At 40.6% G+C, this 27,458-nt stretch overlaps 1 protein-coding gene across 5 annotated transcripts in view; it reads right to left on the bottom strand.

The window, feature by feature from the left end:
- LOC137139671 (plexin-A1-like) overlaps nt 1-27,458 on the bottom strand; it is a 236,566-nt gene that overhangs the window by 108,107 nt on the left and 101,001 nt on the right. For all 5 annotated transcript variants that reach the window (XR_010916376.1, XM_067527255.1, XM_067527256.1 and 2 more), the window contains exons 4-7: nt 17,619-17,750; nt 2,819-2,919; nt 1,035-1,158; nt 579-732 (exon numbers count right to left, since the gene is read on the bottom strand). Coding sequence is in view for 4 of the 5 variants with exons in the window: in XM_067527255.1 (XP_067383356.1) it covers nt 579-732; nt 1,035-1,158; nt 2,819-2,919; nt 17,619-17,750 (511 nt within the window). In the remaining variant the exon portion in view is untranslated. The remainder of the gene's footprint in view (nt 1-578; nt 733-1,034; nt 1,159-2,818; nt 2,920-17,618; nt 17,751-27,458) is intronic.

Below are 27,458 nucleotides of genomic sequence, written 5' to 3'. Positions count from 1 at the left end.
TGACAGTTGTGCAGTCAACCACAGGCTTCCTGACCCTGCAGATTAATGCAAGTCCAGCGATGCTAAAGAAATAACCTTATCCGGGAAATTTTATTTCAACTGTCTAGTTGCTGCTGCGATTTATAACGGAAACAAAAGCTACAGCTCCTTGCTGCATTTTGCACATTTTTTTTTTATTTTAAGGATTAACTTCAGGCATTTAAACAAACCCCTTAAAGAGACTAAAACCAACAATGACGTGCCTCTACTCACATTTGGTGTCCGTCAAGCTGTAAATTAGATTCGCTTGTTCACCGGTGCTGAAAGAGTGATTTAAAAACACATCTGCTCTACAGCACAGACGAATAAACTAATCCAGGTGGCAGACTGAAGGACAGTAAATGTGATTAAAGATGCGTTATTGTCAGCTTTAGGATCTGTCTGGGGCTTGTTTCATATGAAATGACTTTAGTAAATGACCATTACGTTACCATTTAACAAGGCTGTCTATGCTGTACCTGTGGTATAACAGCTACTGCAAGTCCTGCCTTTCTACAATACTGCACCAAACACATTCGACTGGCAAGGTGTTTTTTTACCCTGGTCCCGTGTGATGGGGGCAACCTCTTTTGTAGAAGGGGAGAGACAGAAGATCCGTCCACCATAGATGCGTCCTTCCGTCTCTACATAATCCTCAAATGAGCAGTTCACTCCAGCAAACAGGCTGGGGACATTCTGGGTCTGAAGTACTAACTGAAAGGACAAAGGAAAGCAGAACATAAAAGCACAATATATTTTAAAATCAATATTCTCCACCAGTGATGGAATAAGCTAAATTTCTATTGGCCCAAAGCAGAAAATAATGCTATGATTTGTGGTTTGAAGCCCACTTTTCAGCTCATACTCAAAATGATGGACAGGTTAATGATGATGCCACAAGAGAAAGCTTTATTTAATCTCATATCACATCTACTTTGTTCACTTGTCATGTCAGGTTTTCTTCCACTCCTGTTCGTCACAAACGCACGCACATCCACCAACACAATGTAATGTACCTGCACTTCTGACATGGTCGCAGAGATGGTGTCGGGTTGGACGGAGAGTCGGACACATTGCTCCACTCTGGTGGTGAAGCGCTGAGGTTCCTCTGCTCGCTCACAGTGATCCTTCCTGGAGCATCTAAGTAAGGACAATAAACTACGGTCACACTTTTTCATATATTATATATATCCACGTGTTGTTTGGGTAAAATGCCTTTTTCCAGGCTGAAGTGCAGGCATCACTCAAGTCCTGGTAGACCGTATTTACAGAAAAACGGCACAGTGCTGAGTTTAAGGCAGAGCATCTGTTTACTAATGAGGTCGTTGAAATTATACACATTAGAATGCTGCAAATGAACAACTTATGCAGTTAAATTACTTTTTCAGCACTTCTGCATAAGAGCTGTTAAAGACTGAGTTTGAGAGGGAGCACCACAGTTTGTCTTTAATGCGCACATTTACAGTAAAGGCACTGTGCTGTGTTGTGAAGCACCATTGTATTTGAAAAAAATCGAAATATAATCAATTTGACTTTACTCAATTGGCATAAGACATTAGATAAGGTTAATATATTTACAATTACTTAACTAAAGAAGTTTAACAGAGGATTGAAGATGAGGGAGACTTCACCAGCTGGAAAACATGTCAATTATTTGATCTCAGTCACAAAAATGCTAAGAACATTTCTAGAAATACCCCAAAGAGCAACACTGAGTCAATCGAAATTGAAGGTCACACTTCAAGAAGAAAACGATGTGTTTTCCAGTTATAAATGTGTTGTGTCTGCGGTGACTTTGTTAATCCAGACCATAATCTTTCTATAAGTGCAAATACCATAATGTGGGACATAAAGACACTAAATGTTCTGCACGTAGGTAAGAGGCATGAAAATCGGAAGAAATCTTAAAGCAAAGCAGTTTGTTCATCGTTTTTACACCACTCTGGGATGTTTTATAATCCAGAATTAGTTTGGATAAAGCGTCACGGCAATTGTTAGTACTGTCGTGTTTCTCATGCACTGACTTGCAAAGCTAGCCCACCAGAGGGGTCTCTCTCACCAACAGGACTGAGGCAGATTCAACACGCTGAAGCGGACAAAAAGCTGCCGACAGGCTCCGTCTATTGCGGTTTGAGACACACCATATGTGCATATTGGGTGACTCAGTTGGTAGAGCATGAGACACAGGCCGCCAAAACGAAGCCAAGGAGCAACATTGCAAAGCGCTTGGAATATAAGCACAAAATATGCAGACCCCTTACCCACACCACAAAATCCTCACTGACACTGACTGACGGCCCTAACCTTAACCAAGTGCAACCCTGAAAAGGTTTAATTAGAACTGGATGTTGCATTCCCGGTCTTCAGATAACAAAACTGAAATCCTCCCCAATCTGACTGCAATCTGATATTTACCATATAGAAATATCATTCAACACTTAAAGCCTTTTGGGTGTTCATGGATCAACCACTGCACTGTTGAGCAAATCGAGGTGCTGTGGCATAAAACAGAATCCAAAGTAGCCACACAAACAATGCTACAGGTCGAGTCAGAACACGTTCATTCATTATATGGTCTGCTTGGCAACAGCAATGCTTTAATTTCATGTGGCTGATGTAGATACAAATAGATTGCACTTCATGCCTAATGGGGAAGTAAGATATATTTTTAAACTAGTAACAAGTAAGGACCACAAAACTAGTTTATCAACAGTTAGGTGCAAACATAAATAATAGTACACTGATTATTAATAAAAGGATCCACTTTCATTACAGCATGGATGCAGCATAGTGAACTTACATGTTGTGCAGCACACACCAGCCACAGTGAGGGTCTCCTGATCCCAGGCAGGCTCCACAGGAAGTGTACTGCTCACAGCTCTCCACTGGTACACGAGTGACCTGGAAATAAAAGACACACACACGCACTGTTAATGTTGCACAAAACTCAGTGTGCACTACCTGAAAACACCCTATGTTAAAAGATAAGACTTGTGTAAACAGGATCTACTGGAGGTGTCCTGTGCCTGGAACATGAAATTAAAGGAACAAGCCTACTGTGACTATCAGATATAAACAGCTCTGGGAGTCTTGCTTGTGACTCTACACTGATCCATACAGGACTGGCTGGAAGGGGAAAAAGTCAAGGTTTAAACACATGTAAACACACACACACACACACACACACACACACACACACACACACACACACACAGACATGGGTCAAAATTACAGCCTCTGAAAAACATCTTTCTGCTGCCCACGGCTCTCAAGTGGATCAGAAAATACTCGCGCGAGCAAGCGGTTTACTTTGAGAGTTTTCTACTAAACAGAATCTAAAAAAAGTGGATTGCCCAACAGAAATGTCCCAATAAACCAGACTGAGACTTGGATTCACTCCCTTACTACCATGTTTTCATAATTACCTGAAAGGACCTCCTATAGTATGCTGTTTTACCTGGCATATGCATCAGGCAGCTCATAGAATATGTAAGATTTTTTTCCCCTTTTTTTTCTTGTTGAAGAATTTTTATGTCTCCTTCTCTGATATTATGCAAGCTAGATTTATTTATTTATTTATTTTTTGTCCTTTCGGTTTATCCTTTGAGTTCAGGGTCGCCACAGCGGATCATCGTCCGCATGTTGATTTGGCACAGTTTTTTACGCTGGATGCCTTTCCTAACGCAACCCTCCCCAATTCCTACCGGCCTTATGCAAGCTAGATAATAAAGTGAAAGTAACTGATTTAAAGCTGTACATCAAGTTGCACATGACATTACACGTAAAGGTCAGTTCACTTCGCACAAGGGTTATTTTAACTTGAGACTGAAAACCACACATTTTGTATGACCCGAATACCTGGCAGAGCCTTTTTACATGTAAAGGTCCAGTTCCGTGTTGAACCGAGGTCGATTTGATCTGGTTTGTTGTCGTTTCACATTTAGGTTTTGCGAATGCAAAAACAAATCTACTTCCTGCCATCATCACCTGCGTGGCCTTCTTTTTAAAATGGCCTCCCATCCTTTGATGTACTGCTGCTGAACTTTCTTTACCTGTAAGTGGCATCACTCTCCCATCCTGGCATATCCCGCCTCCTTCTCAGAAACAAAATTATGCATTTCAGGATTCTTTTGATGGAATGCATTTTTTTTTTTTAAATCTTTATTTCTTCACCAGACAAAATGGAAATTAAATATCTCAACTCTTCCTCTCCTCAGGTTCTTCTACGGCTCATTTTTAATTCTGTTCCAGTTATTTTAACCTTCTTCTATTGTTTAAGGGGTGACAATAGCCTGCGTAAACCTCCTCTAATTGGTCTGAACCATCCAAAACGTGTTTTCACACTAGTAACAAACTGAACTATGCTATTTTAAAACAGACCTAACTGAAAGGTCAAAAGGTCTGGACCAAACGAGGTGTGAATTAGAGCACCTTTCATCAGCAGCTGCTATGCAACAGATTGCAATTCTTGAAAATGCTACATGCTACCGTTTTTGAAAAGGGCTAGATAGAGATTAAACTAGGATCTCAGGTTAAGGCTGAAAGACCTTTGCCACAGTGGTCACAATAATAAATGAGGTGGGTGGGTGCAACGTGTAACATGAAGAAAAGCATGTATCAAGTTGCAACACTTAAATAAAAAAACCCGCAAAGAGGAGGTACCTTCATTCACTCTCTTTTTAAATAGCTTTTATTGTTTCGTGCTGAATCGCACACATGGCTGGCGGGTTGTGTTCGGGACTCCTCATTAAAACATAAGAGGACTAAGTTTGCTTAATGCCCGTGAATTCGTCACAAAGAACATGCTATTGTACTTAACACCGTTCAGATAAACATCAGGGATTACTCATTTTATCCACGAAATCTCTAACGGCCACCATCTGTGTGTCTGCACGACTAAGATAAGATGAAACTTTAATGATCTCTTTGGGGAAACCGGTAGAACTCGGGTATTAACAAGGACATCAAACAATGCTGCCCATATTTACCTGTCTTTTAAACAGCAACCAAAAAGATATGTGACCATCGGGGGACACCGAGAGACAGACAGGTATTATCATTTTTGAAGTCCGTTTTCACAGATAGTTGTCTCTGTGGTTGCCATGAAATAGACATATTTTCTGCCGCTCACTGTATTTCCACCATCCATCCATCTGTCTGTACGATCATCAGGAATTTACCTTGAGTTTCACCCAGGTTGGAGAATTCTTTAAAGTCTGAAAATTATCCATTAAGAAAACATTTTCAAACCCTTTAATCATACCTGTGCATACTGAGGTTTACAGTCTTAAATCTCCATAATCTCCAGTGTACATTTTCAGCATCCCTATGTTTTTCTTTCAACTTAGTGGTTGCTGTTTGCTGGTGACAGGTGGATCGGCACGCAGGAAACACCTTCATGTAGACACACACACACACACACACTACAGAAAAAGTTATTATTTGAAGTAAATTTATAGTTTAAGACAAGTTTTCTGGGGCATTTGTTAGATACTTAAATACATCACTGGCCACCCAAGTCACATTCACATGCATGAACACGTGCACACGAGCAAACCTCCAGTTGTCTCAGTTTGGCGAAGTTCGACATCAATAGCACCGCAGAGGCAGGGAGCACACCGGGTGAGCTGGAAGGTGGTGAGGGGGATTTCTAATGGCAGCTGCAGGCAGAGCAGTGTAGGAACCTTCAAAGAGCAAACTCTACCTGCATGCACTTTATTTAAACTTCTCAACCTTCAAACAGTGAATCAGCCGCTTCTCACATGCTTTGTCTGAACAACTGCTGAATTGTTAACCAGGAACCATGCAAAGGTTACATGTGTACATCAAAGAGCCAGTCTTATGTCCTTTCTATCCTAATCTCATTAGTTTGGGAATGAGAACGAAATGTTTATGGATTTGAAAACTTTGTGGGTCCTAACAGCACCTTTCACTGACTTACTGAGTCCCATCAGTTGACTCCCACTGTATGAAGAGGGCTCCGCGTACCTTCTGCAGAGCAATCTGCTAGAATATGTTCCAACTGGGGCTCACATACGCAGCCTGCCTGGGCTTTAGTGGGACAGCGTCATTACTTTGTGAGACGATTTGGTTTTAGATTTATAGCTGTACTTGAACAACGCTAATCAGAATTAATTCATGATCACACACAACATCAAATCTCGAAATCTGAGAGATTAATAAAAAAAACAAGAATACTCAATCTGCAGACCGAGAAACCGAACAGACATATAATTAGTAGGAGTGTGAACAACTTATTAACTGCAGTGCTCACAGTCTTCTAAGTCTAAAACAACAAACACTGCAATAAACTATTCAAATGAATCCAAGAACTAGTATATGGATCAGAATGAAATTTTAGAAAGACATGAATAGTCCGTACAGGATCAATTGTAGTGACTCTGGTGACCACATGACCTTCCCTCATGTTGAAAGAAGTTGGACTAGTATAAAATTTGATGCATTGTTAATGTATATAAACAGTGCATCAAATTAGGTGCCAATTCATAAAAAATCATAATGACTGTGATGCTACCAGAGTCTTTATCTATCACTACCAGCTGGTCCAAGTTTGCACTTATCTGGTAAAATGTCACAACATCCTAGTGAGAGATAATATTCTGTACATTCTTAGCTCTCATACAACGAATTCTGTCCCACGACTTTAACAAACCCCGGATTTTTCTTCTAACCCTAAAACAAACATTTTTACAGCCACTTTCAAAACTTCCAAGTTTGTTTAACACCTTATTAAAACATTAAACCCAAACTAAAATGAATAAATCCTGACACGACAAGTAATTCACATAAATACAAAAAATACCTCAATAATCCAAATGAAGAGTTTTAAAATATCACAAAAATCTCTATAAAATCAAGTAAAACATTCTTGAGAGAGTTTTGAGAAACCTTAACAAGGTGGATCTTTAAAATTCAGTAATAGAGCTTAAATGTGAACACTAAGTATATTCTAGGGCCTCAGTGTGATGCTAGAAAAAGCTCTACCAAGCAGTGCTCTGAGTTTAATGTGTGGCACCAGAAGCAAAGCAGGTAAACAAGATCCTAGCCGGGAGTATAATATATGATCAGATCAGCCAGGTTCACAGGAGCAAGGCCATGCAAAGCTTGAAATGGTAACGAAAGAATTTTAAACTGAATACGAGAAAGGCACAGGAAGCCAACGCAACGGAAACAGCGGGGGAGTAATGTGTTCAGATATTTTAATTGCATAATGATTCTTGCTGCAGAATTCCGCGAAACCTAAAGCCGATGAATAAGCTTTGATTAATAATGCGAGACAAGACAGAATTATAATAATCAATGCAAGACGTCACAAAAGCACTGGGCAGTACCTCAGTACTTGCATGGTTAAATGAAGGACGCAGCCTGGCTATAGTGTGCCACTGAAAAAAAAGTTATGCTACAGACTAATTGATGTGATGGTGTTGTGTAAAATAAGTCTTAACAAAGGAAAGACACCAGCTAAAGTTAAAGAACAGCTTTGCCTACAAAGCTAATCTATAACAAAATAAGCGCTCCAACACAGAGCTAAGTAAATGTTAGCCTGCTAACATGCTTAACGCAAAACCTTGCATTTTGTTTACCATTATTCCATATATTCCAATAAAATGTAATGAAAGGGCTTCAAAAGCAAATGTGGAAGGTAAGAATGGATATGTAATATACTGTTAACCTTAAGAAGAACGTATGGATCTTTTCGGATTTATATTTTTCATCTGTGGCTCTACTGAAATGGGTTCATTTCTCCAATTCCATAAACTGGTAATTCGTCTTATAATCGGCCTTTATGACAGAGTCAACAAAGCAGAAAGACATGCAAGACTGGGTTTTTTTGTGCAAAATGTTCTTCATACATTAACTCATGTTTTGCTACTGTGGACTACATGTTTAATATGGACAATATACAACATATATATATCATAACAATATGATATATCATAATAACAGTTGAGTTACAGCTACAAGTGAGAGAAAAAATGCATAATATGACTCCTTTAAGCGCTACTGTCAGAAACATATTTGAATTTCATTGAATTTGCAACATATTTGTGTATTAGAAATTGTGTGTTTATTACCTCCTTTTGTGATAGGAATATTATATGTTCTCATTATGATCCCATTCGAAGTTACAACCCTTGACAGCTTTCATACAAACACGACCTCAGCTAGCTGCAGTAATCCCTCCATTTCATCCTCAGACTGTGAATCTCCTCCTTTTGTGTCACTCTGGTGTCAGTTGAACACAATAGCTTATGGCAGATTCATAGCATGATAATAGTAACCTGGGTCTGATAACTATTATAATGCTACCATTACCAGGCACAGGGCTCTTACAGGACACCAAATAGCAGCAAATTGCAGTCATTACTCGGGCCTGGACAAATACCACGCTAGTAATACAGCCTATCTGATAGAGGGAGGGGGTAAAAAAAACATGTCATGCTCAAGCACAATAGCGAGGGAGAGAAGTTTATTCAATCAGGTTTTGTGATAGTGGGGTGGATGATGTATTCCAATGGAACAGTTCAGTTATTGAGTTTTAGAAAACAGATAATGGGATGGGAAATGGGAGATGCTCAGCCAAAGACTCTTTGTCTTACTGAGGTGGCTGGAGAGCATGCGTGTTTGTGTGTGTGAGGGAGACAGTAAGTAAGTGAGAACCACCTATTTATATTAAATATGACATTTTCATCCCTGGCCTATTTGCTGCGGCAGAGGGAAACACATTCATCTGTGGAGACTGGAGGGAGGTGGTAGGATGAAAGGGCAGGGGAATTAGGAGAAGAGGTAGAGTAAGGTGGAAAGAATGACATTACAGAGAGAAAATGTCCATTTCCACCATTAATTCTAGTCTTCAAACTGATTATAAACACTGTTTGTGGACATAAGAACCCTTCAGTGGGATTAAAAATCCTTTCTTTTCTATTTTTTTTTTTGGTCATATTTCCGCGGCGGAGGAAAGGGGGAGGGCAGACGAGTGGTGGAGGGGGGGGGTTATTACAAATAAATAACAGCTACAAATGAGCCTCTCTCATTTGGGTCATTATAAAGAGGCTCTTAATTTGTCTAGTGGCAGATGAGAGAAAGGAAGGGGGCGGGAGGGTGACGGGAGGGGGCTGTGGATGTTGAATGCAGCCGAGGATGGATGAGAAAGACACGCAAATGTAACTGCGACTGATGTTTCATTCCATATATGGGACCCGTGTGGTCCCAGCCAGTCGTAGCTATAGGCCCAGCTGTAATTGCCCCGTCTGTATAATATGGAGAGAGAATATAAGACATCATCACTACACAATAGGCTGATGGATGGCTTATTCTGCCAGCAAGTCACGTTAGGAGCAACAAAGTGCATGCACATAGGCTGTGCACAGTGACACAAAGTAACAGCATCAACCATAACATATGGCTTTACATTACAGTGTAATGGATGTCCAACATGTTCACAGAGAATTCAAATACACTGGAACAACGAATATACTGTAAATATGCCAAATTCCACGCACCCACATGGTGATCTGATAAAACACGCTTTTTTTTCCTCCATGGTATAATTACAATTCTTTTTAGAATATTTATCTTTTTTTTTTTTCAATTTGTGGGTCCAATTTCCTTCCCTCTCTGCCTCTCTGTCTTTGTCCCATGCACTCATCCGTCCTGAATTTGGCTGGACACAGGAAAACACAGCAAATGAGGCCATAGATCACAAGCAGACACAGACAGGCAAAACCTCTGAGGAAAAAGTCAGAGGGAAGAGAACCAGAAGGGAGATAAGGACCCTGTAATGAGAAGATCTCTCCATCATTATCCTAAGAAGGGACATCCTTTTTTTTTTAGTAAGCTCTGTAGCAGCTGGTATTAACCACAAAAGGACTAGAAACTGTAAAAAGTGTCACATGCGATGGGTCGTATAGGATAAACAAAACCTATACATTCATTTTCCTTCTGTGTCTCTCCTTCACAGCACATTTACGGGGAAGCTACCGTAATTGCTGTGTGTGACATGACTGTCCCGTGTGCTCCGAATCGATCTAAAATTGCAATGGACAATTCAGAGTTTAAAACCACACTGGGCATGACTCGGCGAAGACAGTGCCGCTTTATATCAGTGACAATGCAAAGTACAAACGTACCGTTCTGTTAAACTACAGCGGAAGCTCTCGAGTTACCCTGCTCAAAAGTTTTTTGTCCAAATGTTTACTTTGTTAGCTTCTTTTATCCGGTCTTTATGCCAAGCTAATCTATTCGCAGCGAAATCTAACTTGCCATTGAACCTAAGTAATATGCACTTGAAGTGCTATGAACAACTGTCCTCCTAACCGCAGATATGAGCAGGATTCAAATGATACAAACTTACATATATGCAATTTCTAATACACCTCACGTTCTTCTCAACTTTCTATCTCACATACACTCGGAGTCAGTCAATTCTTTCACAAGTCAACTTTAGCCTGTTTCTTTGTTCAAACCCAAGTCACGCTGCTCCTCTCGGCCACATTAAGACATCTCTCTCTCTAAGCTCTGTCTTTGGCTGTCTCACAAATCACATTATAATCAGCCGATCACTCATCTCTCTGCCTTGACAGGAAGACAGCTGGTGTGTGTGTGTGTGTGTGTGTGTGTGTGTGTGTGTGTGTGTGTGTGTGTGTGTGTGTGTGTGTGTGTGTGTGTGTGTGTGTGTGTGTGTGTGTAACAAAAAAAAAAAAAGGCTGGTATGGTAATATGGCTCGAGCCAATATCTTGCCACCTAAAATGATTGTTGTGCAATGTATATGACATGATTTTCAAAATTTGGTGAATTTAGTTGGGTTCTTGACAGCACACCGCAAATATGTTAGCAGTAGAGGCAAAACAAAAACAAAAACAAAAAACAACACGGTGAGATAATTTGAAAAAACATGGACTGGCACTGCACAGCTCGGGATGGGAAAAAAAACCAAAACAATTAATTGTAACCATTCTAAAGTACTTAATAATAAAATATATTGAATTGCATTTTGTGCTGTTGCACTTTGCAGCTTTTAAATTGACTACAACCATGAGGAAACTGCTATGTGCAGCTCACATAAACACATCAAGTCTGCTCCACATCAACTGCTAATGAGCACAAAAGCCACAGCTATCAACACTTCTTTCAGCTCTTTGTCCAATGTAAAGAAACAGCATCTCATTTTGGTTTAGGCAAAACTGGAAAAAAAAAAAAAGGGTTTAACGAGGTCAGAGGTCGGTCAAGTATAAAACTTAAACTGGAGCCAGCAGCAGTGGAGCCTTCAGTGTCTTGCTCAGAGACACTACAGCAATGATACCCAGTTATACTCTGCTGGAAATGGCTCTGTCTTTAAGTAAAAGTCTTAGCCGTCCTGTCTCTAAGTTCAGCTAGACCTTGCAAAACAAGCGCTAAGACAAAACTCAACTCTTCAATTAGTTTACAGGGCCAAGGGCACTTCCAGTAAATTTCTCCACCATCGCCTCATTATTCTCCCTGTCCCCGCTTGACTAATATTTTTTAACAACTTCAAAGTTGGACAAACACCAAAGAAACTGCTTTAAAAAGACCGCACGGCAGTCTCTTCTCCCTGACCTCCAAGAGCAGTAAGTGCTGAGAGAATTGAATATGAACCCTGTCTGATGTGATGCCAGGGGTAGGGTTTCTCCACTGTGCAGTACAGTACGACTCAGTACATTTCTGTACTGTAGCTAAATCGATACAACGAGGTACATCATCAGACCATTATGCGAGTGTCTGAGCAGCCTCACGGAGGCAGGGGCGAGGCCATTAGCTGCCAACGGGTCACCTTACGAAGCTGTTTTACAAGCGAGGAGGCTTGACCTTGTCCTGTGAGTCCAGTAGTGTGAATCAGGTGTTGACACTGTGGCAGGGGAAAGATCAGAGACTGCGCTCAAGCGTGTACTGTACGTCCAACACAGGAAGCAGATCACAAATCCCCAAAAGACACGTCCTGAAGCTGTATTGGGCTTTAAAGAAATTTAGGTTTTTATTATGACAGGCCGGTTTAAAAGTAAGAGTCACCTCACTGATAAATATGATAAGTGAGTTACTTGGTTGAAATCAGTAGAGATCAATATGTGACGCAATCCACTTAGTCATTTACTTTAAATCAATTAGGTGATGTCATCCATGGGGAGATACAGGATACAAGAAATATTTCTGACTCAATGACGTCAACAAGAGGGGGTGATGACAGGATGAAAAATCCCTCTTACTCGCCTGTTTTTATTAGATTGGGACAATTTGAACATGTAACGAGGAAACAGTAGCGATGATAAAATTGATTTAGAGCCCTTGCTTATTTTTATGAGCACCAAAATGATGTGATATCACTGGGCAGAACGCGACAGACCAAAAGCTACAGGCGAGTAAAGACATCGAGCCAGAGAACATACATTAGAGATGGGCGTGGGTGTGTAGCAGAGACACGAGAGAGCCACGTATAAATCCATTGCCCGCTAATCGAAAACGCTCCTCTCGCGATGAAGTGGACAGTTTTATGTTTTTGTGCAATGTGTCTGTGCATGCTTATATGTGAATTGTGCTGATATTCGGATACGCAGTCCATACGCTGCAGTCCAATCCACCACCTTTAATTACGTGTGTGAGTGAATATGGGAAAAGGTAAATTGCTCTGTCAAGCTGGGAAATGGGCTTTTTGATGCTACAGCTCTCATCACATGGCATTTCTATTATTCAAGAAGGAGAGAGAAATGGAGGGATGAAGCAGGGAGGAAGGAGACAAACAGGGGGAAGGTAATGGACTATGTATATGACAGGATTTCAAGTGACAGGGTAAGAAGTGCCCCACTGTACTGTGTCCTCACTTTAGAAGACCCCATGTCTGCGAGCCAATGGAGGGAGGGCAGGAGGGGCCTTACCTTGTCAAATAGCATGACATTTGCACTTGATGTATCCTACTAATATAGAGAAGCTGAGTGTTTTGTACCCCAACAAACAGGAAACAAGCTTTAGCTAACTTGCAATTGGCCCTGTATCGATGTTTAAATGCTCATGTTGTTAAGCTGGATACCTATTCTGATATTTTTTTCATACGAAATATCCGTACCTTTTTCTTTGAGATAAAGAAAATGAGTTATGAACACGTGCCGGACTTGATCACAGATGTGGGCTTCCCCGGAAATCCGGTATGTCGGTAGGACCGTGTTACACAGGGCACACCTATATTGGAAATGTGTGCACTTGTGGGCAAAAACTTCAGTTTGCACAAGACATCATATGAAAAATGTTTGCACTCTTTGCTCTTCCCGACTGGGAATGATACATTTCCAGGAGAATTTATCCTTGGCCATAACTAAACTTCTTTCCAGAGTCAGTAAAAATAGTTTTTGTTTTGTATACTTATGTGTGGCTAGGTATAAAAAAAGAAAAAAAAAAACTAAAACAGCAGAAGGTTACACACTCCTGGGTCAGCAACCTTAAACCATGATACATTATCTAAAGTCCAGACAGCCACTGGCTAGGAAGATGCTCCTCATCAGCAGGCCAGGGAGCACATGCTCTGGTCCTGTACGCTCTGGAACACAAGTTCACTTTCAGCAGCAGGGGAAAAGATCCTTTTTTCTATTTTATGCTGTCTGAAGTTGCTACTGGGAGAGCGGTTACTTCACAAACTCACTCCATCTGAGGGAGACAGAAGTGACGACCCCTAAGAATATTAAAAAGATGAGGAGACAGAGGAAGGAACAGAGCATATACTGCAAAGCAATTATATTTTCCCACCTCCTCGACTGTCTCCACCTTTCTTTCTCTCCCTCTCTGTCTCTCTCCTTCATTCCGTTTCCTTCTCTGGCTGGACTGTGAATTTGGTCATTGTTGAAGTGAAAGCCATTATCTCTGCTGTCCAAAAAAGATGCTCGACTCCACTTTGTCTACTCTGTTTGTTAGTGGGATTCTCATTTGTACAGAAACAAAATTACAAAGACTGTAATGAGAATTGCCATCACAGCTCAGGTCTGGGGCAAAAAAATAAAAAATAAATGGCTTATACAAGAGAAGCCACTGCGTACATCTAGTCTGTCTGATACCTTAGTGGACCAATTTTATCAGATGATTTACAGCACTTTACAGCACAAACTGTTCTCTATATTTAGAAGTTGATAAGTCAAATCAAAGTAATGGGGAGATGAGCACAGGTACTGCTCCCTTTTTGTTAACCACCGACAGAGAGCACATTGTTTTCCTATTCATGCATTTTGTAATTTCCCACTCTAATAATGTACAATTAATAATTAATTAGTTTATTAATTATTATTAATTAATAATTCATTGCCTTATATGTGGACTTTTGTTTTTCTAGAAACTGTGTGTAAAAGAGAGGGCCTCACGTGACATTTGAGTACTGTGTGGCACTGTAAGAGCCTTTTACATAGTGCTGCATGACGGGTTAGTCGGATCCAGGATTTTGCAGACTTTCCGTAGGATTGTTGTGGCCTAAAATGCCCGATTTTTGCAGTGGCCTTTTTAAAAATGTAGGTCGAGGTGATTTTAGGCATTTGGTTTGATTGACAGAGCAATTGCAAATGTGATTTTCTGTATTGAACTCCTTAAAAATCAAAAACAACCCATTCGACTGTGAATAAACGTCACTGTTTCCTAATGCTTCCCCCTAACGCGGTTTATTTAATCGCTCACTTTGATTCTTTCAGCACTTGCAACAGGTCTGAATGCAACAGCCTCTGTCACAGGGATTTGTGTTGTCTGTTACCAAGTTTCAACCGTTCTCCAGGTGTTTTACTGTTGAAAGGTCTTCATCAATACCTGACGTTTAACTCCACTTTTATGTAACTGCCTTACACGTCCCTACACTCTAGACAAGTTAAGTCAAGTTCAAGTCAAGTTTAGCAGTCTTTTTTTTTTTTTTTTTTAGGAATATCATGTTGTAGACCTCTTCCGAAATTTCCAGCAGTGTCCAACCCCCTGATCTTTTCCAGGTTTTCCCTCTCAGAAAGTAACAGTAAGTTGGGACTGGTTAGTTGTAACTGTCGTGTTGCTGCGCTGGTAAGTGTTTTTAATAGCAATCAATTTGGAGTGAAAAGTGTTGGTGTAATGGCTTTTGCTGCCATAGAGGAAGTAAAAGTATTTTTAAACCCTTAAATATTAAAAATTGACATTGAGCTCTAACTCTCTTCATGAAGATGAGTAAACCTACTGCAATGCCTGACTATTCTGTTAAACAAGAGAAGATTACTAACGCTGGGAGTAAAATAATATTCCCACCTTGAATCATCTCATCTAAGAACCATTATATTATTAAATTATATTTTACCATTCTCCCCACCTAAGTCACCGCACCAGCTTGTGGAGATATAGTGGACATATCAGTGCTCATCAAAAATAAAGCACTGGTTTTAATAATTCAAGAAGACTTGCTGGTGGCAATAGCGGTCATCTTTAATGTAGATGACAGGAGTTAAAATGGAAAATCTGTGAACAATCCCAGCACGAACTTTTTAGGAAGCCTTCTTAATCCTGCTGAGCAGCAACTGAGCCCCGCTCCGACGGAGATACTTGCTCGACACAATCTCATTGTTGGTATTCTAACTGATATCTCTGCTTAAAGCTACAGTGTTTGTTGATAGCAACAGTATTTTATTCTAAACACACCTTTTTCTGGGGGGATTCCCACAGCTCTCCTTTCTCCACAATGGGTTTGGTGGAGCACTTTTCTGAGACTTAAAGATGATGCTTTAGATTTTGTGTTTAGTTGTGTTTCCATGAGCGTGTGCGTGTCCAAGTGGCAGGACTCCCCCGGCTTTTACCATATCTCCTTGTACAGTACATTTCAACTTCCTGCACTGATGTCAGTGATTTCCCTCATCCCATCAACAAAGACGCTTTCCATTTGTATCAATTACACTCCACTTCCTCTTCACACTCGTTCAGACACATGCAAGTCAATTATGTCTAATCGCTGTTAAATTACACAGCACTCACATGGCAGTTAGTATCTACGTACCGAGGACTCTCAGTGAAGGTTATCACACTGTGGTCATTAACCGGTAGGAGATAAGAGAGTCGTGGAGGTACAGGAAGGACAAGAGGGAAAGTGGAGGAAAGCAAATGGCTGTAGCTTAACTGTGCAAACGGTGGTAGCTATCAAACTCTCATCAGGGAATGCAATTCACGATAACAACACCTAGAAACCAGGACTGCAGGATTTTAATTGCACTTACTCTGCAGATAAGGTCAGTAATGGAAATCAATCAGACAACGCAATTTCAATCAAAAACGTACCACATAATAATATGCATTTTGTTAAAAAATCTTGATTTTGCAATAAAAAAATTTAAAAAATTACTTTAAACATCTTTTCATAATCAATGATCCACAAAACTCACTTCTTATACACAGCAAAGTTATGTCATGCTTTATCAGTACGGGGCGCCATTTTGTGAGGTACGCATTCCTGCTACAGAGGTTGCCGTGGGTTACATGCACACCTCTCGTTTTATTTGGCTAAAAAGTTGTTTAGGTTATTAAAATTTGATAATCATGGTATGGTGAAGCTGCAAAACTACTGACCTGATATGGATGCAGTGGTGTGTGGTGGTGGTACATTTCAAAATCACTACAGAAGGTCAAAACAGACTCAGAGAAAACAAGAATTCAATGTGGTATGGTGCCAAAGTCAAATTCTCTACATAGGGTCTAAATGATCTGTCTACAGCATTATTTATATGTTATGGATTTTAAACTTGGGCTTGATCAAACCAAAAAGTGTTGAGGTGAAATTCACCCACGAGTTCCATCTAATTTCTTATAAATAAAACCGTTTTCTTGTTGTAGAGCTTGACTAAATCAATATGTCCATATTCCCTGATGGAAGAGTGGTGTGAGCTTAAACCTTCAGTGCATACGACAGTTTAAAAGTCATGAAATTACACATTTTTCTACCATTTGTCTGCTTTTATAAGTTTTGTACGTACAGAATATTAGAAGTATGCGTGATAATGTACACTAACATACACAGCAGAGTACTGTCTATAATTAATTATAGAGACTGTGGCAGACCCACCGTACTTGGATTTGTACCACCATAGTGTCCGGCTTTACAGAAAATATTTTCCACTTCTCCTAATAAATTAAAAGATTGCTAACGTTGTGTTTTGCATTGTTTCAGCAAAGCATCTGTCCGGATCAGTCAGTTAGCCCGATGGCCAAAGTGCATTAATAACATCGATCGGTGCTGCACTATGAACCTTAGCTAAAGTCCACCAGTGAGTTCCGACCATGATTCTGCCACCTGTTCAGCAAACGTTAGCAGCTTCCCGTTTTAGCCGGTGCCACTGTAGTTTTTGTTGTTTCTGGTTGAATTGTCGAACAGCAGGTTTGATCAGCGCTCTTGATTGTTAATCCAATGGTAGGACTTGAGCTTATGACAGCCCAAAGTCAAACTATTGTTGGATGTGTTTGCTCTTTGCAAGGTGGCAGAGTCTCACAAAATATTGTGGGGAACACTGGGACTACGTGGGCTTGCATCTGTTTGCTTTAGGCCATTACATATCTTAATATCACCAGACCACAGAAGAACAGCTGCACTTTTTCATACCTGTTTATCAGTGAGGGCATATAAGTGCTGATGACCCGGGCTGAACAGCAGATCTCGCAGGATGGGGTTCCCTTCGCTCACCACCACATTTTCGTACAGCAGGGCAGGCTGGGTGATGGAGTTCACAAGGATCTGGAAGAAGGCAACAAAGCCATGATTACATTTCTATGTTAACCTTTGTTGTGATCCACTGAGCACATTGCAAAATATATTATAATAATTTCCTTTGGAAAAAACGGTGCCTATGGAAACATGTTCAGAGGATTATTTAGCTTAACAGGGAGACCTTCCTGTACTGAATCTGGACAGGCATTGAGCACCACAAACAAAAATTATACTTCCATTTAATGAAACTAAAGCTGGGCAACCTGAAGATATAATAAAAATAAATAAAGATTGAACCAAGATCTAAGCATAGTTTTCCTCATGCAACACAAAACACCTGCAGCATCTGCATATTCGGATCATTTTTTTCTTTGTTACCAGTGTGCACGGCATTTACTACATTTAATTTGTGTAAAACCCATTCTGCATGTACAACAGCTACAGTACGTTCAGGAAAATGATGTCTTCACTTTCACTTCACGTGAACGCAGCCAATTCCAATTTCGTTTGCCGTTAAACTTCAAAAGTTAACTTAAAATGTTGCTGTCAGCTGAAAAACAGCTATTGAAGTAGCAGATGACATTTTCAGCACTTTCATTTGCTTCTCAATTTATGCTGAGACTCAAAATTGTACCAGTTGGTTGTGGTGCCACACTGCTGAGGGTGTAACTACAGTACACAACTAAATGATGGTTCTTTTGTTGAGGCTTGCCAGTGTTAAGTCTACTGACAAAATTAAAGAGTTGTGAGGGTCACTCCGCCTGCACCAGCAAGAAATCTTTTCCCTTTCTCTCTGGGCTTTTCTTGTCTGGATCTCTCTCTTTCTAATTTCCCGACCTCCATCTGCTCATCCATCAAATGACAGCAGTTTAGTCTTCGAAAACTTTTTCTGTTTTTCTGTCGCCTAGACTCACTCTGTCATCTCTCTTTTTTTCCCCTCCTCATAGTCTCCACAGTCTCAGCAGTTATTATCAGCCAAATCACTACCAGAGTTTCCTTAATCTTTTGAGGAACAGAAGGCTCATTAACAGACTGGCTGTCATCACTTTATGTGCTTTTGTTGCTTAAGAAAAGGAAGAGGCTTTGGTAAAAAAAAAAAAAAAAGTCAAGTGCTTTTACAAATCAGCTTTAAGGAGCACTCAGTGGGAAACGGAGGATATAAAACCTAAGGATTATACACTTAAAGGTAGAATGTGCTGTATGTTTACAGCAGAAGAAGAACAAAAAGAGCCAGGATTTATAGGAAAATCTGATTTGGCCAAATGCTACTTACATACGGTTTGTGGGCTTTATTACACTTCTGATTGTCTCAAAGAGGTTGCAAATGTCTGTGTGTGTGTGTAAAGGAGCTGTATCCCTATTGTAATGTATTTTTGCAGCCCCTTGTCTTGCCCCCACATGAACACACACACACAAACTTTTATTGACATGAAGTGAATATGACCTTATGTTCCTCTTACATTTTTTGGCTCTGATGATCTCTCTCTCTCTCTCAGCACAAAACACTCTTGCATTCACTAACACAATACAAACAAACAAACACACCAGAAAAAAATAAAACAATCTTACTGTTAATTTTATTATTATTATTTGTTTCTTGGAACTGCTACATGCCCAGGGCTGCTGTATCACTTGTGATAAGCGAAGAAGTGTGTTGGAGGGAGCCGGGAACAGGAGCAGGGAGCATGCTCTGCCCTAGAGCTCCAGGCAGAGGGCAGTTGGAGTGGGATTCAGGTCAGCTGGCACAGAGGGGACAGCAGAATGGAGCAGGTGACTTTATTGTAGATTGGTGTCTGGTCTGCTAGCCTGCAGGTTTCTACTCCCTCTCTGCGACCTCAGCACTCTGGAAGTTGCAATGTCCAAACAAAGACCTCTCGCTGAGGTTGTGGCAGCAGGTGAGAAACTTTGATTAACCACCTAATAGTCCACTTTTTTTTTTTTTTTTTCATTTCCTGTTCTTAGAATTCACAGTGAAATGATGCAGACAGTGCGGTTTTGCTGCAATGTTTGCTTAGCTTCAATAAAGTACAGCCTTTTATTACAAAAGTTTCAAAGAAATGTCATCTGTTTACCTAGAGGAACCACCTTCATAAATTTCCCTTCTCTCTGTGTAGTCTCTGCACACTAAATTGAAAGCCATAAAGGGGGGTGGGGTTGGGGGGTGGGGGGTGCGTGACAACACTGGGGCATCCAGAACTTTTTATGTTTCATTTGTCTAGTTTTTCACTTTCTGGAACTTATTAGAGCGCCCCGGCTATAAGATGAAAGAGACCCTGCTCCAAAGGCCCCGTCTACCTGCTTTTAAAAGGTGCTTATTAAATATGCTTTTATAAATGCTCCCAGGATGATTATTAATCCAAAAAAAAAAACCACTTTGATGTTACTGTCAGCTTATGAGTCATTAAAACAGACTGTTTTTAATGATTAGTTTTTCTCTTTGGGACTAGACAATCATACATATTTTTATCTAGCCCAGCAGCACCTCTCATGATGAGTGCACTGCACATTAATTGCTGCTATTTGCATTCAAATCATCTACCAATCAATTAGTTTCAAAACACAATGTTTATTTGGAATATATGCAGGCTAATATGACAGTCACGCTGCATTGTGTATGATTAGTGAATTCTCCATTAATATTCTCCAGGCATTTAGTCAATGCTTTTCTCCAGGGTGATGCACAGTGAGGAAGCAGGAACAGGCTGCACCTCCTGCTTAAAAACAGGGCAGTAAGACCCCTGACTAACAACTGCACGGACATAATGCCACGGGGAAAGTTAGGATCAGTATGAAAGTTAAAGGTGACTTCTCCTGATGAGTTTGCGGCTGACGCTCTGACTTTGGAATCTTTTATCCCCTTCTTTACTGTCCTGTGACCATCCCCCACCCCGAGGACTCCTCTGTCTGCTCTAGCCTCCTGGGATTAGGCTCATTACAAAACCAATGCTGATATTATCAAGGACACCATAACCCTCACACACATACACACACTGAAGTCTACAGGTGTGCACTGCAATGCTTACGCAAGTACACACATTCACACGTAAGCTTACACACAGATGTGGCATCAAGTCAATGGACTGTCTGTCAGTGCCCTAAAAAAAAAAATTAAATCATTGAAACATCTTCATCTCAAGTTTCTTGAATTATGGTGGCACCATTTGTTAGGGTCTTCCAAAATTGTAACAAAGGAATGTGAATCATGTGACCAATATCTAAGCCACCACCACCCTTTTGAGTAACGTATCGTTGACTTTAGGCCATTAAATGCCATTAAAAGCATAACATATAGTACTATGAGAGACGTCATTTTAAATGTGTTAAAAAAGAGATAATTAGTACATATGAAGGTAGAGTTAGGCCTGATTAAGCAAAGGGGAGAGGAGCCAACACTTCAGACCATCAGCTGGTTTTACAAAACTAATTAAGGGGATTTTCCACAGTCAACCAGAGCATCATCTGTGGACACACATTATAGAAATAACTGATCAAAGTAAACACTGCAACATTCTGCAAAAACTTTTTTTTTTCTTAATTGGGGACAACAGAAACAACCTGCGACTGTTAACATAACATATAACCTTTTACGTTAAAGCCACAATACGTGACAGAGATAAAAAACAAAGGATTTAAGTTTAAGTTCCTACAGGCATGAGTAAATGTAGCCAAGATATCAGCCCACGCTTACAATAACAACATTCAAACTGTGCAGTTTCCTCAAAAACTGCTTGGTTATTGATAGGTTTTCTTCAAGTTTGGCTTGAACAAAAGCTTCTCCATACATATCGAACAAATCTGAAGCCTCATCTTATTGTTTACCTCTGTCTCTGTTGTTGCTCTTCTTTGTGTTTTTTTTCTTTGCTCAGACTGTGTTGTGCACACTGACACTGACACTGATGACGACAGGGCACAGAAATTCTGATCTGACCGCTCTGACAGCAGTCGTATTGTCAGAGATCAGATATAAATCAGATTTAAGAGCACATTTGAAGGTGGACCAGATGTGATTTGGTTTGTCCACACGTGAAAAAATGAGATCTGTGTCACCTGAGGGTAAAAAGATCAGATCTTGGCCACTTCCCCGTGTAATGTGAACATAGCCTGTGATTCATGTCACGTTGTGTTTCTGGCCACTCGATAAATGCAAGTCCAGTTGTTCACTCAATTTTTTTTCTTTCCACCAACTCCTGAGGGAAAGGTCTGACCTTTTAGAGGATAAATGACCGCCTGTGTTAACCAACTAACTGTGTCAAACTACTCAAGCTGGACAGGTGGTGTGCAATAAGTCCTAATAGCTGCTTTTGCTGAAATCATCTGCATGCCACATACAGAAACTGGGAAGAATTCACTTAAACAAACACATCAAAGAGGCTAAAATGCTCCATTGAGCAAACCTGAGCTGCAGATTGAAGTGAGCCTCGGCCACTATGAGCTTGTGCTGTGTTGGTTCTTTCTTAAAAGCAATTTAGACATGCAGCCTCATTAGTCTAAATGATGCAAGTGGCCAAACAGCTGGCTTTAACTAGCAGGGAGATGCATGCAATAAAGTGAAGTGCATAAACAATGAAGGCAAGAGATGATGATGATGATGGTGGTGGTGGTGGTGGTGGAGGAGGAGACAGATGAGGCAGGGTGAGGGTTGGATTTTTAGCAGAGGAGCGGGAGGCTTGTAAGTGTGTCGGGAGTGTGTAGAGGAGGACAAGGTAATAAAAGTGAACAAAGGGAAGTAATGAGCTTTGGCTGGAGCGCTGCAGTGATTAATACCACGCTGGGTTCAAACACTGGTCAAACCTCTGGTCAGGTGGGCTGGGAAACACAAACCTTCCCTCCTTTTTTAAACTTTTATTCTTTTATCTTATTCGCCCCTCACTTAGGTGTCTTTTTTTAAAGGCATGTGTTGTGCACAGATTATAAAATTTCGCGCTCATATTTATATTATGTTTGTTGTTTAATTCATTTCGACCTTTCCTTCTACATATTTTGACCTTACCCGCATATTTCCTTTTTCCCGATCCTCATCTCACAGACCATTTTTTTCCCTACCGAGTGTGTGTCTGCAAGCGTATTTTATGTGTGTCCAGACACAGCAGTGCCCTGTCCAACCTCAGCTGTTAGACATCGAGTTAATTACACGGTCGGACAAAAGGGAGGGAAGAGGAAGAGAAGGAGGGAAGGATGCAGAGGAAAAAGAGGGGAAGACAGGAGCCGCTCGTTAACCTTGTTAGCATTTTTCACTAAAACTGATGTTAAACATTTCCGGTGTGGACGAGTAATGAACCAGTGTCCTAAATGTTTGAGTGGGTCTTTGATGATGGAGGAACAGAGGGAGGGACAAAGGCTATTTCTTTAAATCTATAGCTGTGTGTGTGTGTGTGTGTGTGTGTGTGTGTGTGTGTGTGTGTGTGTGTGTGTGTGTGTGTGTGTGTGTGTGTGTTAACAGCTTCTCATTGTATGCATGGCCTCTAATGAAATTGACTTTGGTCTCATCTGTTGAGAAGAGGCTCTGCAGTGTTCTCGGCTGCACCTGCACGCACACACACACACACACACACACACACCTAATAATGATTAAAAGATTGAGTTTCTCTTGTTTCCGGCAGGAATCACTAAATGTTAGTCAAAGGTTTTAGTAAATATTATATATGCACAACTCAAAGGACCAAAAATAGATGATGAAACAGGAAGAGAGAGAGACTGAATGGTGTCAGTATGAGTTGGAGCGGTGGGATGACCCTGACTGGAGGGTATCCAGAGTATCATAGCACACCTGCTGACTTTACAGTCTACAGCTCGTGATCTCTCTCTCTCACACACACACACACCCACAGACATACACACACCCACACACCCGGCTTGGTAGGGCAACATCACTGAAACAGGTTACTTGGAGTGAAATTAATCATCGTTCTTTTGTCGCACCACTGCTCTCACAACAGGGGGATGGCCTCAGGTGACACACACACACACACACACAGAAGAATGACAGGCGGACAGCTGGCCGGTGACAGCATTGCCACTATAAAGCTGTTTTCCTTAACAGCTAACAATATATTTCGCTGGGTAAAGGAGACCAACACTGCCAATATGTGGTCATGTGAGTAAATTACCTACACATATCCATATGGCGAAGTACTCGTATAATAACATCAATCAGATGCTAACATCATAATCATGCAGTAGAGTTTCTTTACGTTGGAACTGAACTGCTCTTGGATTTCATTTATGAGAAGTGACTGGGCTGGTCAGATAAGAAAACTCCGAGGTTGATACTAGCACACATTATAAAACGTGCTCATCTCCTTTGGCTTTTTCCGGCTTAGAACTTCCCATTTTGTAGTTTGCTGTTTAAACTGTCGACACACTGGGCACAGGTGTAAGAAGTACTGAGAATATTTAATTATGTATCAATACACTAATGTTATAATATCGATTTAATTATTGATCCATTAAAGTGTTCATCATTTTAATGTTACACCTGGTATCGATGGCAATAGTTTACATTACATACAGTTTTGTACATCATAATGCTGGGCAGCCTGTACAATTTACAGTCGGGGTCAGTAGAGTCCTATGATTATACCGTATTTTGTATTATTAATCTGTATCTAAAAATATGTAGTTCACCAATTAATAGAGTGCAGTATGACAATTGCCTGTGAACTGTGGGGAAGACAAAGTATGAAGTGTCAGAAAAGAGACTTTTCCCGTACAAATACCTCAAAATTGTACCCGAGGACAGTACTTAACTACATGCATTTAGGTACTTTACAACACTGAAACTAGGTGTCAAGTAAAAACGTTTTTGGATTTTATTTTTCCCTTTTTTTTTGTTGAGGCTTGTTCGTTTCGATCTGGATTCACCAAGGTGACAAATGGACATGGACAAATGTGGTGAAAGTGGGTGAAAGTTTTGGCATGAAGCCCGGCGCTACTTTCTCTTTCTCCCGTAAATCTGTACTGCTATAAAGTCCACTTATTTACTCATTTGAAAAGTTAAAACAAACTTTTTACTTTTTGCATTTATGAAAGCACTGCCAGAAAAAAAAAAATCAACAAAAGCTATAAAAGTAATATGGACCAAAAGCCCAATTTCAGCATAACCGAGTGAAACAACAACTTGGAAAAGTAGCACTGTTTCGGAGAAGCTGACATGTTAGTCTTCCAGTAGCAGTTGTTTTGAGCAGCCGTGTACCATTTCTAGCAGTAGCTGCCTCCACTTGCCAGAATGTGACAGGGTTGGCAAAAGAAGCAGGAGCAATTAGACATACTCACACTAAAACTCTCAAAGGTATAACTTGACAACAGCTCGAATTATACTGATGTTATTTTTCTTTCCCGGACCCCTGCCACGCTTTAATGCATTATTAGCACTATTAGGGCTGTTAGGCCGTCTCGCTGAAACTGCCGGGGCGCCGGGAGCGTCAAAATGCCACTGTATCCCTTTGACTTACATTCCTGTTGGGGGAATATGTGCTGTGAAAATGACACTTTGTAACCAGAAGACACTAACAGAAGACGTCTCTTTCTATTCAAGTCAGGAGCACACAGATAAGCACCCGCGTCCACACGGCTGCCTTTGCCAGAGCTGCATCTGTACCCTTCTTGTCAGACACTAAGACAGGGCGCAGTACTTTTTCTGCTGTCAGCCAGGCCGGGCTTGCATAGTCGCATGCGTGTTGGGAGTGTGTGTTGGCGGGTGTATGGCCTCTTTAATCTTTCACAAGTGTGATGGACTTGAGTTTCCCTTCAGCACCATTCTCACTTCTTCCAGTACACACACACACACACACACACACATACATCGTGCCTCGCTCTCCCTGCTCCCGTCGTAACCACAAGCCATAACTACTCCACGGAACGATCGCTTGCTGCGTTCGTCATTCTCTATGCCGTCGTCGCTTCTTTACTCTCCATCTCTTTCATCCCTCTCATCTTTATATCTATCCTTCTTGTTAACTTCATCTCCCCATATCTCTCACTTTTCCTCCCACTCTTCCTCCCTTCTCCATTCTCCTTCATCTTTCAGCTCCAATCCTTGTGCTGCAAAAAGTGCCCGTCATTCACAGTCATTTAGTGCGATATAAAGTCTTATTTCGTTTAAAATAAAAGAGCACTTAACAAGTGTCATCAGAATAATGCAGATCACTCAACTGGTATAACAAAAAAAGACAACATATTCACTCAAACTGTACGAAATGAGTTGATTTGCATTGAAATGGATTGGAATTTCCTCACCAGTTGGTCACATAACATTAGTAAGGTAGATTTTGAAAGGTTTCTCTTCCTTCCGCTCCTTCGGTCTCACTGTGCCATTCCAACCAGAGAGCACTTCTGACATAACCAGGTTGGTGAGCTAAAACAGAAGGTCCACATTCTTCCATGAGGCAGATCCTGCAGGCTGAGGCACAATGTGAAGCTAATAACATCTACACACTTTTGAACAATGGGCCTCGTGTAGGAACTACTCCTGTGGACAGATCTGTCCTTAGCTGCCACGTATAAGCGCACACACTCTCATGGGCAGGGGTGTAAACCTGATGTACGTGTCAAGCACAAGCGGATTTACAGATATTTATTTAATTAAAACATATGTAAGCTATGTAACAAACTTCATGCTAAATTAATACAAAGTAATAATAAAATAATAATAACATTTTGTTTGCCATTTCGCCATCATCGTGGCTGGCTGATAAAGTTAATTTAATTATGTATTTCATCAAAGCATTTTCTATCTATCCCAGTCCTCCCAGGATTTTATGATGTTGCGATCTCAACAAATTATTCAACCTGTCCCCCTTTGAAGTCTATGGGACTTTGCAATTTAATTTACCAAAAAAACACTGCAACACAATTCACAATTTTTCACTTTTGGCTGCAACGATCCCAAAAAGGTCTGCAAAATCCGGGCAGGACTGATTTCTATAGTTGAAGCTACAGAGTGCAACTTTTCCTAAAGCTTTGCTTTAGTCTTTAGATTTAACCACGCTCTCCACAGCTCCTCATGTAGTTTAAGTAAGGATATTACAATAAATTAAAATGCTAGAACACTTAATAATCAAACAGAAATCATGGATCTTCTCTGATTGGTCAGAAAGATGAGCCTCGCTTAACAGACTTGGTAAGTGAATATCTCTGCACTGCTACCAGTGATTCTGTGTCTCGTGAGGCTTCGACAGCAGCTTTCCACATTAAGATAAGTTATGAAGTATATTGCTATTAAAAACATTTCAAAAGATGCTGCATACTTTAACTTTAAGTAAAGTTAAGAACACTGTCTCTTCTCACTGCCCCTGGGTTTTAATGTAAGTTTCCGCCCAATATCATCCTCTGTTATAAGACCTGACAGTGTAACTGCACAGACTGCAGGGTGGAATATTCTCTAGTCTAATAGTCATTTAACTGTCATCCTCCTGACTGCATTGCATATTAGTCAGGAAGCACTTTAGATGCTTTTTCACAGTCCAACTTTGTGCAACTTAAACCCGTCTCTTTTTAATGACGCCCCAGGCATTACACAGTGCAGAGCTGCTCTGCTGACACGTCACAGATGTAACCTCAAATTAACATTTTCTAATTGTTTACATCTTCTTTTACATGTGTTGTGTTTGCTAATTTCCAGCCCCAGACCAGAAGAGCTACTCACTCTCCTATGACAGTTTTGTTAATGAAACCTTCTTTGCCCTTTCTCTCCATGATAATGCCGTAAGCGTGTGGTACAAGATCTCAACAGTCAGA

This window comes from Channa argus, chromosome 13, assembly GCF_033026475.1.
Source record: "Channa argus isolate prfri chromosome 13, Channa argus male v1.0, whole genome shotgun sequence".
Lineage (NCBI taxonomy): Eukaryota > Metazoa > Chordata > Actinopteri > Anabantiformes > Channidae > Channa > Channa argus.
Note: the sequence above shows the minus strand (reverse complement) of the source record. Positions and strands in the feature narration are given on the sequence as shown.